Genomic DNA, 14517 nt, shown 5'->3' with positions numbered 1-14517 from the left:
AAGCTCAACCAGAGACCGCGGGCACACAGCAACGAAAGACCCGGCACAGCCAAAACGAAATAAAAACAGGAAACGCAGGTACTGAGGACACCTATGCCACGACGTTATTCCATGACAGAGCACGTGAAAGCCCCCTTCAAGCTGCCAAGTGCTCTGCCAACTGCTGCTCTGGAAGAGCCGCCCTCCAGGGGAAGACCATGTCTTCACCACGCACAATCTGAAGTCCAGCCGCTTTCAAAGCCAGGCCGATTTGCCCCATCTGCTGTCACAACGGGGCCTTGAAGCACCAATGAATGGTCTCGCTGCTGCTAAGTTAGCTACAGGTCTGTGAACCTGACTGGTGTGGGGCCAGGGGCAAGGAATATAATAGAAACCTAACCCTCAGTCATCAATCTAAAGAGGGCTCCCTCTGACAAAGAAAATGCTAGTGTAGGTGAGAAAGAAAAAATCTACTTAAAAAAAAGGCACCTGAAGTTCAGGCCAAGGAACAGGCACCAGCAAGAGGCCTGTCTCGTCTCAGCTCTGACGTCCCTACACGGTGACTGAAATTCTCCCACTTGATTTCAAACCTGCGTGATACTCACCATCAATATTTTATTTTTAATTTTCAGTGTCTTAATATGGCAAGGACAGCTTCCTGTCTATCTCATCACATCTAAAAGACACTTACAGTACTCCTTTCCTCATTCAAAAGAGTTTTACTGAGGGCCTGAGGCGAGGGCTGGCCACTACGTTGAGGCAGATACGTGTGGGACTCAGTCCCTGCCCTCTGGCAGCGCAGAAAGGCAGTGTGTGCAAGGGATTGAGAAGGGGAGTGAGGCGGGGGAGGCCGGGGCCAGGGCGGTGAGCTCAGAGGGGACAGGTCACACCTGCACACGAGACGGCCTCTCCATGGACGCAGGGCTTTGACAACGGGACAGAGTCTCTTAGCAGCCCCATAGGCAGGACCTACTTCAGGAAGACCAAACAACACGAGGACAAAGACAGACACAGGGACACTTCTGGGTCTGTTTGCTTAGGGGGCTGTGGTGAAAACAGAGGAGCTTAGCGGGAGCAATGGCTCATGAGGACAACAGGGGAAGACGAGGCAGGAAAGCTGGCCCGGGGGCCGAAGGCAGGCGTCTTGAGCTCTTGCTCAGTGAGCGGCACAGGGAACGTGAAGGGGCCGAGGGAGACCCCTGTGGGATGGAGACCATCACCGACCAGGAGCGAGAGGAGCAGAGTCTGCACTGCCGCCGTAGCTCTGGCAATGATTAAAACATAGATAGAAAGTATATCAGAAAGAAAAACTGAGGACGTGAGGAATCCACAATTACTCTGAGGCGCCACAGAGCTAAGAAAGCCTGGAGGAGGTCCTGATTTGGGAAGTGAAGGGGTGGGGGACGGTGAAGATGAGGCGATGTCCTGAAACCTTCTCTGGAAGGCTTAAGAAACCTAAATGAGCTGGAATTTCGCAGTGGTCTCTCATAACATGAACATCAGATTTTCTTATTGGATAATAAAACACTCCTCAAAGTTTCTCTGACCTTTGCCCTTTGACCCGGGAAGAAATCACTGTAGTGTTTGAGCGAGGAAACCAGCACGGTGGTCTCATCATACTTGATTAGGAAGTAAGGCAGTGCGGGGACACCTTCTGTCTGACAGAGGTCATCATACGCGTGTTCCAGGGCTTGAATCTGAAATCAGGAAACACTGAGTTATTCTCCAGACAACTACTTACCTACCTCTGAACTGAGAAAAACTAACATACGATAAAAGATACTTTCAGGCCAGAAGACCGAAGTGATTGACCACACCCCTGTTCCTCTTTTGCAGCAACCAAACCTAAGAGTGCCCCCAAATCATACCAGCTCACTTTGAGATAATGCCTCCCATGTGCAAGCTGGAGTGTCTCAGACAGGAGCACACACAAATACTTTACGGCACCCTTAGCAATGATGGCTCCCAGCTCCCTAAGATGCCACCACAAAGGTTCAGAGAGGCGTCCAGACACTAAGCCTCACCTGTGATAAACAAGCATGAGTCTACCAAGGATGGATTTTGCCCTGACCCCTTCTATAATCTTCAATAGCTCCCTTGAGACACGCTTTCTCTTACTTATCATACAACTGACTCATTCACAAAGCACAATTCAAGGCTGTTTGAAGCACGTTCACAGGAATTGGTCACAATAATTTGAGAACATTTTGTCCCCATTAAGAGAAACCTCCAACCCATCAGCACTCAATCCCCAGGCCTATTCTTTTGTTCCCACTTGTATTTCTCCTTAGAAAATTCAATCCACAGAACCACAACCTTTGATTTATCTTAGCAAATGAGCTTTTTAATTAACAAGGGCTCTTCCTGGCTTTGGATTTCTGGGCTTTAGTGAGGGACATGCTTCGTGAATTCAAGTCATCTTGACAATCAGTATTTGCCTCGATAACAATCAGAATTTGGGGGCTAAGGGTCTGTCTTCTACCAACTTGATGGTTTTCACTGCTCTTCTGGGAACCACGTCTAATGACCTTATTATCTTCCTTAAACTGCAACGACTAGCTCTGTAGGGACCATCCTTAATGTAGAAGTTCTGCAACTTGGCACAAAGGAAGGAAGAAGTCTTCCCTTTGGTTGCAAAGACTCTCTCCATTGAGAGTGGAGATCACGCTTTGGCAAATCCCCACAGTCTTTCAAAGTGTTTCTGTAATTCCTCCCTACTGGCTCAGCATCTCAACACAGGTCACGAGGACCTGGACAAGTGCTGCTGACCATGCTTCAAACTCGTTTACAAAACACTATGCGAGTAAGTCTGCTCCTAGTGCCATCTTTGGAGGATTCCAGAGACTGCCTCCTCATCCAGACAAGTGCAGGTCTGTCTTTAGAATGAGCCAGATACACATTTAAACCCAGTTTGATCTGCATTTGTTGATACCTGTTTTGGCAAAAACCATTGATCCAAGCCCACTGGCCCCTGAATGAGGGGTATACTCTCTGGCAGGCAGAGAGCGGGGGAGCAGAACCAGTAGTAGAAGTGGTACTTCTTTAGATCCTGGAAGAAACAATACAACATATCAGAATAGCACCGGTGATCACACGGAAATGCGCCTACTAACGTTAACTTCCCAACAGCTACATAAGACAGAAAAACTAATGCACACGAGAAATGACCAGCTTGTCAGAAATCTCCCAACAGAACTCATGACATATGACAGAACCTCCCTGTTTATCTGAAATGTTCCCACACATTAACACTAATGTATCAGGATAGACATAATATATTTTATCGACCACTTGCTAATAGAAAGTATTCAATAAGTAACTGATGTTGTTGTCATCATTGTTTAACATATAAAATCACCCCGGGAGGTAACTATTATCAGCGGATTTTATAGACAGAAAACTGAAGCTTAGAGAGGGGTGGAACGCTTGAACATAGATACTAAGTGGCAGAGAAGAGAGCAGAATTCTACTTCCAAAACGTAAGCTCTGGTCCGTGGTACCAGGCGTACCCAGCGTGCCATCTGTGGAGGTACAACTTTCAAACAGTTACCACTCTTGTCACAGCTGCATGAACTAAGCATGCTATTCAAGTTATTAGAACATGCTACGCATAACCTGAGATACTATAACAGGGTTTTCAGGAATGTCGTATTGGTGAAATTCAAGTCACCAACTACGCACTTGCTGTGTACAAGGCAAAATGTTAGACACTCCGGCAGTAAGAAGATGAAGAAAATTCAGCCCAGCGCTCAGGTAGCTCAGTCACTGCAGGGAACAGAGATGAAACAAGCACATGAGTAGCTGGATGAGTCACAGAAGAGGTTCCAAGAACTAAGGTGCACCGACGATAGAAGAGGCTGTGCCTTCAGGGGTGTATATGACTGCTCCCCAACCAAGGGAGGCGATAAGGGGCCAGTGACTTGTGAGGCTGTCCCCACTCAGGTCCAATGTTCTCGTCTCTGAATTTCTGTAGCAGGTGTGGCCTGAGTCACTCATGTGGGAGGATCCTATGGTCATGTGTGTACCTGCCAGCTTCCCCACCAGCCTGTTACCACAGACCACTTGGTAGTTTATTTCGCTACTTGATATTTCCTCTTGAATCTTGCTAGGAATCAGGAGGGGATGGATGCTTGATGACTTTTCATCGAGGTATGAGTCATGTACCATAAAGGCCACCATGTTGGACTCACCTGGTGGCCTAGTGGGTGAGAATCTGCCTGCCAATGCAGGGGACCCAGGTTTGCTCTCTGGTCTGGGAAGATCCCAAGCGCCTGAGCGTCACACTACTGGACTGTGCCTCAGAGCCCGGGAGCCGCAACTACTGAGACCACGCGCCCTGGAGCGTGCGCTCCGACAAGAGAAGCCACTGCGGTGAGAAGCCCGGGCACCTCAGCTAGAGAGGAGCCTCCATTCGCTGCAACTAGAGGGAGCCCACACAAGGCAATGAAGCCAGAAGAAAGAAGTCACCACGTTAAAGATGTTAAAGCATGTTAAGTGGTTTTCTAGTATACTGACAAGGCTGTACCAGCATCCCCACCAATTTCAGAAAGTATTCATCGCCCCCGAAAAGAAACCCCAATAGCAGAAACTCCCCACTGGTTTATTAGTTAGAAATACCATTCACAGAAACTCTCCATTCACCTCACTCTCATCCCCTGGGAACCCCTAGCCTATGTCCAGTCACTATAGCTTTGCCTATTCTGGACTTTTCAAACAAATGGAGTCATACTAGGTGACTTTTTAAAAACAAACTTACACATAAACACATGTCCAGATGAAGACGACTAGTCATTATAGCTTCCACAGTTTTTATTTCTGCCACTAACTGATCAACTAAGGACAAATTCCCTTTAACAACAGCAAAGCAAACTGCAAAATGGAAATTAATAAAGTGTCTGTACCTTGGAATCCTAGGAAGAGCAGAAAGGAAAGAAAAACACCTCTAGAGATTTTTCTCTCTTCCATATGCTTAAATGATTTGTCATAACTGATCTTTAGCTAAAGGTTAAACAATTCAAGATGAAGGCCTTGGCCGCTTCTAAGAGCTCTTATCAGGTCATCTTCAAGAGTCAAAAGGCTTGAATTTCTTAGGATGCTTTTCAGGATACAAGAGACCTCGATTACATCAAACATAAAGCCCTTTGTGTCTGACAGGTTTCTGAAGACAGAGACTTTTAATTTTTTTTAAACGCAGGCTAAGAACACTCAGTAGAAAGGGCAACATGGCCAACTCACATAATGACTCTGGGAGATGCCTTAAAGCTTCAAGTGAGATCCAATGCTGTTTTCTCATTAAACACAAGTTGTCTATTAGATTTTACTAGCCAGAACTCTTAATACAGAAGATGTATAGATGGTAAAGTTAAAAAAAAAAAAAACTTTAACTAGCATTGCTTTTATTTATCCTTACAAAATTACTCAAATTTACAAAATACAAAGCCAAATTGTGTCTAGTAATCCCCTGAAGTATCTGGTGCTCTTCTATCTCACCACTGACACACAGAAAGCAATTTAACTTGTTAAGAAATGTGCTCCTTGCAGGGCTCCCATGCCCACCACCCCCGACTCTGGGTACGACCCCCAGTTTGAATCCTCTCTCTCTCCCCTCTGCCTCCGGTGGTGCATCAGAGAGGCAGCAGGAGGAAGAAATGGAGGACGAGTTCGTGGGGGAGAAAGGAAGGCAAGCCCTGTTAACTTGGCAAACCAAAAAAAGAAAAGAAAAATGTAGGGAAGAGGATTAACATCCGAAGCTGATAAAGCTGGGGTGAACAACCAGCGTGCTTAATACGTGTCAACATCAGTACATTTACATGCCCACTCCAACGGGCTATCTTCTAAAGAAATAAGCGGGAAAATAAAATCAGTGTGGATGACAATGTTCACTGAAACTTTTTTTTAATGATAGTGAAAACTGGGGACTTGCCTTGCAGTCCAGTAGTTAAGACTGCTTCCAGTGCAGGGGTCGTGGGTTCGACCCCTGGTTAGGGAACTAAGATCCCACATGCTGTGTGGTGCAGTCAGGAAGTAAAATAAAATAGTGAATACTGAAAACAACTTAGATATAAAAAGGTCTATAGAACATATATTTGACAGAATACTATAATGTCCACATAATGATAAAGGGTAAATGAGCATTCTATGGAGATACACACACGCACGCATATGTGTGTATACACATGCGTGTGGGTGGTCTGGCACTTCTATTAAAATCAGCCCTCACCGTCTCCCCATGTGACCCATCACTGACGCTCCCTCCCCTTGCTTCCCTGGGCAGCAGCTGTTCCCCTAATGTGATTTCTTCTCCTCTTCAAAGCTGCCCTTAAAGTTCATTTAATTAGCTCTCACTTAAATAAAACATTTTCTTTGTTAAAAAACAAAACAAAACACAACTGTGTGGACAAGCTATGCAGGGTGACCCCCTCTCATCTAGAAGTCACCTGGGGATGGCTTAGATCCTCGAGTCATCACCTGTTCCTTATGTCGATGGACTCAGCAACTGAGCTCTGCGGCGCTGAACTAAACAAAGACGTTAGCAGCAATGGACCCAGCTCCTGGAACCAGACTTCGTCACGTCCTCAAATGACGACAGCTGGGTCTCCCTGTCACATAAACCAGGCAACCACCACCAGTACGATCAGTGAGAATGAATTAATCTTGCATCAGTGAGAAACGCCAGCCATACCGGGTCACTAACCACCCAAGGATTTGTTCAACAGACGTGACTTTAGAGAAGAGAGCTGACTGTCCCACCAGCGCCCTGGGCTCGGCCAGGGCAGTCCACAGTCCAGACCCCGCCGAGCCCGTGGACTTACCGCGAACGTCAAGAGGAGGAACTTGTTGAGGAGCACAGGGTTGTCCAGGGCGGCCCCCGATTTGATGGATTCCCAGATCTGCCGGGAGGAGGAGGAGCATCAAGGCAGGTCCCAGGGTCTCCTCCCACCTCCTTCCCAGGAACACCCCGGAGCTGCAGGGCAGCGAGCCTTCCTGCCCACAGGCCCAGCACACTCATCCCGGGCCCCCTGCAGAGACACAGGCAAGTCCAAAGGCATCCTCTCTCTTGCTGGTCTCAGTGTCAAGGAGGAAACCCGGCCCGTTCGTGCCTTGGTTACTGCCTTCCACAGATATTTACTTAATGTCAACTACAGAACAAGCACATCAGGGATACAGAAGAAAGAGGCACAGTCCCCGCCCTCCAGAAGCTAACAGCCTGGGAGAGAGCCGGGCACCCGTGTCTGTATGCCGCCAGGCAGCAGGGGATCTCGCAGCTGGGCGGACAGTACCTGGGAGGAACCCTGACCTCAGCTAAGGACAGGGGAGGGGACGCAGCCAGGGACGGGCTCCAGAGGCCGTGATCTGAACTATGTACAGGGCATTTTCTAAAAGTCTTATTTGGTATAATCTTTCCCTGAAGAGAAACAAAGAAAAATCAAGTTTATGGATACTCAGGAAGGACTGTGACTGGGAGCAGAAGCGGGTCCTGTTCAGACGTGTCAGGAACTAAGACTGGAGGCTAAACTTTGGGCCACTGAGGAAACCGACAGCTGGGCCACCAGAAACCCCGGCACACATGTGAGCAGAAGACGGAACAAGCAGAGAGAAGGTCCTGCTGTGGAAACACCGAGCTTGGAGGAGCTGGAGCCCAGGAGAGCCGACTCCACTCCCGACAAACCAAAGGGGAGGCTGAGCCCGGACACGGGACAGGGCTGGGATTCCTGGGGAGCAGCCTGCTGTTTCCAATGACAGCCTAAGAGCCGACCAACTCTCTCGAGACGGGCTCTGAAACACACAGGAGCCCACGAGCAGTCACGCCACAGGCCGAGGAGGGTAACCATTGCTCCCCATTACGAGGGGCGGGAGGGGGCCCAGGCCCGAGGCAGGGGATGCCCCTCTCTGATCATGGTCCCCATGTACATAAAACTCACCGGGGTGAAGCTCATCGATGAAGTAGGTGGTAGAGAGGGCTGGGATAAACTGGTCCCCACTTATTCCTCACACTAACTCAGACGTGAAGAAGGAAAGGAAAGACATTCCAGGCAGAGGAAACCATCGTGTCCCAGGGAGAGAGGGGACCGCAGGAAGCAGTGAAGGGAGGAATGCTCCCTGATCTGCCCTGAGTGGTCAGAGACGGTGAGAGCAAGAGTGACGGGACGGAAGGCCATGGGGCCACAGAGGCCGGGTCACGGGGGCCCCGGGAAGTCCCACGGAGCCTTTCCGTTCAGCCCTGAGGACGCGGGGGAGACATGATGGGCTCTGACAGCGTGACAGCGCTCAGGCCGAGAAAGCCTCTCCGGGGGCACTGGGAACAGAGAACCCGAGTGCACGCGATACGGGCACGGGGCTGGCACACTCAGAGAGGCTGAGCTGCTGCAGAATGCTAATGGAGGCCAGCAGGCACGCGCTTCCCTTCTCTGCTGTGACCTCCTCCTCAGGCAAGAGCCTGGCTGGCCCCTCCCTGACCCACCCACCACTGCAGAAGGCCCTGAGTGCGCTTGAGTGCCGGGTACACGCTAGCTTCTGTGACAGAGTCAGGCACTTGGTCTGCAACTGCATGCCCGCGGGACCGTGGACAAGACAATGGGTACATTGCGTTTCCCAGCTAACCTTGTTTGCTGCTTCTTCCAGAAGTAGCTTCTTATCTGCAGCCTTGAAAGCCTCCAGAGTGTTGGTATTATACAGTGTGCCGACCGCCGGGCAGCAGCGGGCTGGGGTGGGCGCACTCCTGGGTACGAGAGAAACGTGGTTAATGGGCACAGCTGGGACTCGGAAAGGCAGCTGACGACAAACAGACCGGAAAACAGTCAGACACAAGGACTGCGCTCTGCAGGGCAAAGACTGGCTTACATTTCTTTGGAAAATGATGAATATCACTGCGTAAGAAGCAAAACCAGGCACTCTACCCCCCAAAAGTCTCTCTACTCCCCTTCCCCTAATGTCTCTGCATGCTGTCTTTCCACTGCCCCCCAGATATAAGCTCTTTCCCTATTCAAAAAAATTCTTTCCCGTCTTTAAACTGAAAGGGAGACGTTATTTACTGAGCTTCTACTGAACCTGGGTATAAGGGATCGGTTCCTTCTCTCACTTGAAAGATTAAGTAACTTGCTTAAGGTCACATAACAGGCAGAGCTGGCGTCTCAACTCAGGACTGTTGACTCTAAGGGTCTGTGTTGCCCACTCCCCACTCAAGCACTCCCAGGCTTCAGCGCCCTGCTGCAAATCCTCCTCTTCCAGGAAGCCATCCATCCATCCCCCCTTCTCTGACCATGAGCATAGTATTTTAGAGTGTTTTAAAGACAAACACGCACACCCCTTGGAGGACAGCAAGCTCTCCAAAGGCAGGGGCGTGCCTCCTCCTCCTGCCGGCGCTATGATCTCACCAACGCACACAGGCTGCGCGTGCAGCCGCCACAGAGCGCGTCCCCGAGGGCATGTGAGCCACGCGACGCCCCGCACCGCACCCCGCACGCCTGTGTGGACATGTTGTGCCTCCTGGGTGTCACATTCTACACTGTCCCCCCAGGCCCAGAGTAATCCAGGTCAGGAGAGGAGAAAGATGAGATGACTCTGAACACAACCCTGATGTGGGAAAACTTGGTCTCACCACCAAAATGATTAATTTGCGTTTCAGAGGTTGTGTGTGTGGGTTCAGTTGCTCAGTCCATGTTTGACTCCTTGTGACCCTTTGGACTGCAGCCCGCCAGGCTCCTCTGTCCATGGGATTCTCCAGGCAAGAATACTGGAGTGGGGTGCCATTTCCTTCTCCAGGGGATCTTCCCGACCCAGGGATCGAACGCGTGTCTCCTGCATTTGCAGGAGGGTTCTTCACCACTGAGCCACCTGGGAAGCCCTTCAGAGGTTACAGGTGTTTACTGAAAACAGTACTCATCTTATGACAAGATGCATACTGTGGTCACAACCACCGCAGAGTATGCTCACTGCTTACACTGATGGCAGCTCTTCAGACCTAGTGCTTCTCCCTTTTGAGTAAGTAAAATGGGGTTCGGGAAGGAAGGTGGGGCTGCAGGTTTAGAGAGATCTAAACCTGCAGCAGGTGTGGAGGGGTGCGACGGATGAGGAGGTTCTGCCAAATGCTGTCTCTAAGGCTCAAATGCCAAGTCCTGGGAGAAGCAACTTTCAAAGGCCAGAGCTTGCCTCTGGGGGCTGATGAGTCAGTGGCTCATGGGTTGTATGTGTCACCACTCTACCACAATAGAAGAATATTCTTCACTCAGGTGAGATGAGGACATCAAGGATAGACTTGAGGAGAAAAAAGAAATCAGAAAAGGACAAGACTAGACTGAGAGGGAAGAAAAAGGAAGCTTAGCAGCTGGCAAACCAGGCTTCTACAGGCAGACATGGTTCTACACACAGACATGGCTTCCTGAAATGACTAGAGAAACAGAGAAGGATGCTCTGATCAAATCTGGTACCCGCCCTCCTAGCGTCCAGATGCCCTGGATGCCAGGCCAAAGCCTTGCTGTGAGAGCTGAGAGCAGAGGAAACTAAAGCATGAGAAGTCAAGCAGCTGCTAGGACGTCAGCCCTTGCGTGACCTCATTAGTGAGTTTCAGAGGAGAATCATTTTTCAAGGCTAAAGTTCCACCCGGAGAGGTGGCCAGAGGAAAGAACTTGAAATGTGACAGTGGGAGGGAAAGTCATTCCAGTAGTTTCTCCAAGTTCAAGTTCCACTTGTTGCAGAAAGAGGTGGCTCAGAGGAGGACTGGAAAGAGCCCTAGATTTGGAAACTAGAGAGTTTAGTCCAAATCCTGCGCCTGGACATGTATGAATTTAGGCTGCTGTGATGCCACTGCTGTGAAATGTCCAGAGCAGCCAAATCCATAGAGACAGACAGCAGAGTCGTGGTTGCCTAGAGCAGGGGGAAGGCAGAAGGGAGGGGTGGGGAGTGACTGCTAAGGGTACAGGGCTTCTCTTTGGGGTGACGAAAGTGTGCATTGGTGGCGCCTGCACCTCATGAATATACTAAGTGCTGAACTGTACATTTTAAATGGGTAAATTGTATGGTGCGTAAAGTGAAGTGAAGCTGCTCAGTCATGTCCGACTCTTTGCAACCCCATGGACTGTATCCTACCAGGCTCCTCCGCCCATGGGATTTTCCAGGCAAGAGTACCGCATTGGGCTGCCATTTCCTTGCCCAGGAGATCTTTCCGACCCAGGGACAGAACCCGGGTCCCCTGCACTGCAGGCAGCCGCTTTGCCTTGTGAGCCACCAGGGGATTTCACATGGTACGTGAAGTAAACCTCAATAAAGCCGTTTTAGAAAACTAGCATCAGACGTCTGCCCCATACGCTACAGCCTACAGTGAACTCTAGCTAGCTAGTGAACACACTAACCCGAGTCGGGGAAAAGATCAGATCCTACAAAGGCCTGAAGCCGGGCATGTTTTCGCTGGACCGCAGGCCCTCAACCTCACTCAGCCTCACAGTGATGACTCGGGAAAAGTACGAGGGCGGTTATGGAACTTCCTGGGCAAAGGCAGACACATGGCCAGATTCTCCAGGACAGACAGGCGGTGAGGGTGGCCGGGATGGAATGAATCTGGAGAAGCCTTTATCACATGTGCACAGTCTCACCTGCCTGTGGGGAGCTCTGGGATCCAAGTCACACTCAGTCTAGGGACCCGACTGCATGATCTCCTACTTTCTGTAACCATCTCTGAGTTTCTGGTCATCGCGTCCTCTAACGGGGTCCATAGGTGCCTTTCCACCAGCCATGCCACTTCCCATTTTGACAGCCAGGCCCTCAGACTTCTTGCAATTGATGCCAACAGCTATCTGAGTGGCCACTCCATGTCGGACCTGCGTTAGGTGCTGGTAAGATGGTGGAAAATAAGAGGGCCTGTGTCTTGCACAGATGATCTAGCAAATGAGCCGTATTTCCTCAGTCACTATTTAAGGTCTCTGAACGCAAGGGTTATGCCTTCTATTTATCTTATTAAGGCCAACCTGAAGCTTAGAAAAGGAAAATATGTCTTATCACTAATTAGGTAAATGTCGGGATTCCCTAGTGGTCCAGTGATTAAGAATCTGCCTTGCAATGCAGGAGACAACCATTCAATCCCTGGTCCAGGAAGATCCCACATACCACGGAGCAATAAAGCCTGTGTATCACAACTCCTGAGTCCACATGTCCTACAGCCCATGCTCCACAACAGTGATGAGCCTGCGTACCACATCCAGAGAGTAGCCCCCCGACTCGTCACAACTAGAGAAAGTCTGTGCGGCCGCAGAGACTCAGCACGGCCAAAAATAAAAAGTTAATTCATTAAAAACCATTCTGAAAAGATGCTATATATTTTAAAAATAAAAAACTAGGTAAATATTCCTCAAAGCAAAGGATTTTTTTTTCACTAGCTTTAAATTTGTACAGAGATTGTCCGCCAAAGTCTATTTCTCTCTCTTTATATAGAAGTAATGCTGTGACGCTGTAGCTCGGCACCATGTCTCAGCCTCCCTGCAGGATGATGAGGCCTCGGCTCTGCCTGACGGAACGTGAGTGGGGTGACACATGCCCCCCACCCCACGCTCACCCCGGCCGTTAAGGGTCTGTAAGAGAGCTGGGGGTGTCTCCTCAGACTTCCACTTTGGTTCTCTTGCACCTCCTCTCTCTTGCCACCGGAAGGTGACAATTCCGTTCCCAGCAGCACACAAAGGCAAGCCCTCCAGGACGATGCAGGCACGAGACAGAAAAAGACTGGACCGCCTCCCTCCCCGGCCCCCGCCTGGACTACTAAGCGGTGAGAAAGAGGCCCCCTCTGTGTTAGGGCCGTTACGCACTGGGGTCTGGCTCATCGGCGCGCCGGCCTGAGACCGCTTGCTCCAGCACAGCACAGTCGGTGCCGGCTCCAATCGGCCAAGCGTGACCGATAATTCAGCCCAAACAAGGCAGGTAACGGGGCCCTGTGATGCCAACTGCTGGCAGAGACTCACCTGGCTTCCGGGATCTCAGAGTGAGAGGGGTTTCACGGGCGCTGGGCAAAGCTGAGGTATACCTGGCATCTACAGAGGAGGACTCAGGCTGTTAGCTCTCCAAACGGCATCTTACGCTTCTCTGTATGCCCGGGGCCCGGCACATTCTATCAGCAGGACCCAGCGGAAGCAATCAACAAGCATTTCTGAACCAACCATCAGCCCCCCATGCTTACTGCATGTGTGATGCTAATACCTGTCTCCCACCTCCATGCAGAGCTCCTCTGGAGTCCCCTGTTGGCTTAAGGCTTTCTATTCCTACCACCTACATGTCTGCACACAAGAAACATTCAGTGTTTGATGAATAAATGCAGGCAGATTTTCCCTACAAACCCACACACATGCTCAGCAATAAACGCAAAGAAAGAACAATCACGACCAAAACAATTTGGATACAAAGACCTCCTTTCTCCAGAGGAGCTCCAAGGGCTTTCAGTAAACTTCCTGACTGTCTCAGTCTGCCTGAGCAGAGGTTGTACCACACCACAGACTGGGGGGCTGCCAAACAACAGACGTTTATCCCTCATGGCTCTAGAAGCTGGAAGTCCAAGATCAAAGCGCCAGCTCCTGGCAAAGAGCTTCTTCCGCTTCAGCTGTGTCCTTGCAGGGTGGAGGGGGTGAGCTAGGTCTCTGGGGTCCCTGTCACTAACCCCATTCATGAGAGCCCTGCCCTCACCACCTCCCAAAGGCCCACTTCTTCAAACCGTAACCTTGGGCCCTGGGTTTTCAACATATGTGCTTTTGAAGAACACCGTTTAGACCATGGCACCAATAATCCTAAGAAAGGGGGAGTCAGAAAATCACAGACTTTTACAAAAAAGTTGAATTAAAAAAAAAAAAAGAAAGGAAGAAAATCAGACTTTTAAAACTGAAAGGAACATTTAGAAGCTGGGAGCTGCAGATGAGGAAACTGAAGCTGAGAAAATGAAAAAGACTCATTCCAGGTAGGGCAGTTAATCAGGGGTAGATTCCAAGCCCTCAAGCTTCCAATCCAGGACTCCCATGTCTTAATTCTTAGTCACTTCCCCCAGTGCCTACCACGGAGCCTCTCACGTGGTGAATATTCAACAGCTAACTGACATATGATGACCAAGAAAATCAGGCCATCTGGGAGAAAACCACAGCCACGGGATCACAGACTTTATCTCCTTTAGCTAAAATTTCTGGATTGTAAGGTTTAAGAAACCTGGATTTTGCAACAAAATCAAGCCTAACTTCTGTGAATAGTTTTTTTTTCCTATAATTAGTTGTGCCGAAGAATAAAATTATTGAAACTCAAAAAAATAATAACCTTTCAACTAGTGTCAGAAGAGACAGGAGCAGGCTTCCCTGGTGGCTCAGTGGATAAGGACCCACCTGCCAACACAGGAGACACAGGTCTGACCCCCGATCTGGGAAGACCCCACATGCTGCAGAGCAACGAAGCCCTAAGCCCGTGCGCCATAGCGATGGAGCCTGTGCTCCAGAGCCCAGGGCTGCAACTACTGAAGCCCATGCGCCCTACAGCCTGTGCTCCGCAACAAGAGAAGCCCCCGCAGTGAGACGCCCACTCGCC

General features: G+C 49.8%; 1 protein-coding gene across 8 annotated transcripts in view; it reads right to left on the bottom strand.

Annotated features, from left to right (window-relative positions):
• Positions 1-14517, bottom strand: part of ATG7 (autophagy related 7) — a 265262-nt gene that overhangs the window by 225819 nt on the left and 24926 nt on the right. For all 8 annotated transcript variants that reach the window (XR_006337502.1, XR_006337501.1, XM_043885779.1 and 5 more), the window contains 4 exons: positions 8581-8698; positions 6792-6869; positions 2912-3028; positions 1527-1676 (listed from right to left, as the gene is read on the bottom strand). Coding sequence is in view for 6 of the 8 variants with exons in the window: in XM_043885779.1 (XP_043741714.1) it covers positions 1527-1676; positions 2912-3028; positions 6792-6869; positions 8581-8698 (463 nt within the window). In the remaining 2 variants the exon portion in view is untranslated. The remainder of the gene's footprint in view (positions 1-1526; positions 1677-2911; positions 3029-6791; positions 6870-8580; positions 8699-14517) is intronic.

This window comes from Cervus elaphus, chromosome 24, assembly GCF_910594005.1.
Source record: "Cervus elaphus chromosome 24, mCerEla1.1, whole genome shotgun sequence".
Lineage (NCBI taxonomy): Eukaryota > Metazoa > Chordata > Mammalia > Artiodactyla > Cervidae > Cervus > Cervus elaphus.
Note: the sequence above shows the minus strand (reverse complement) of the source record. Positions and strands in the feature narration are given on the sequence as shown.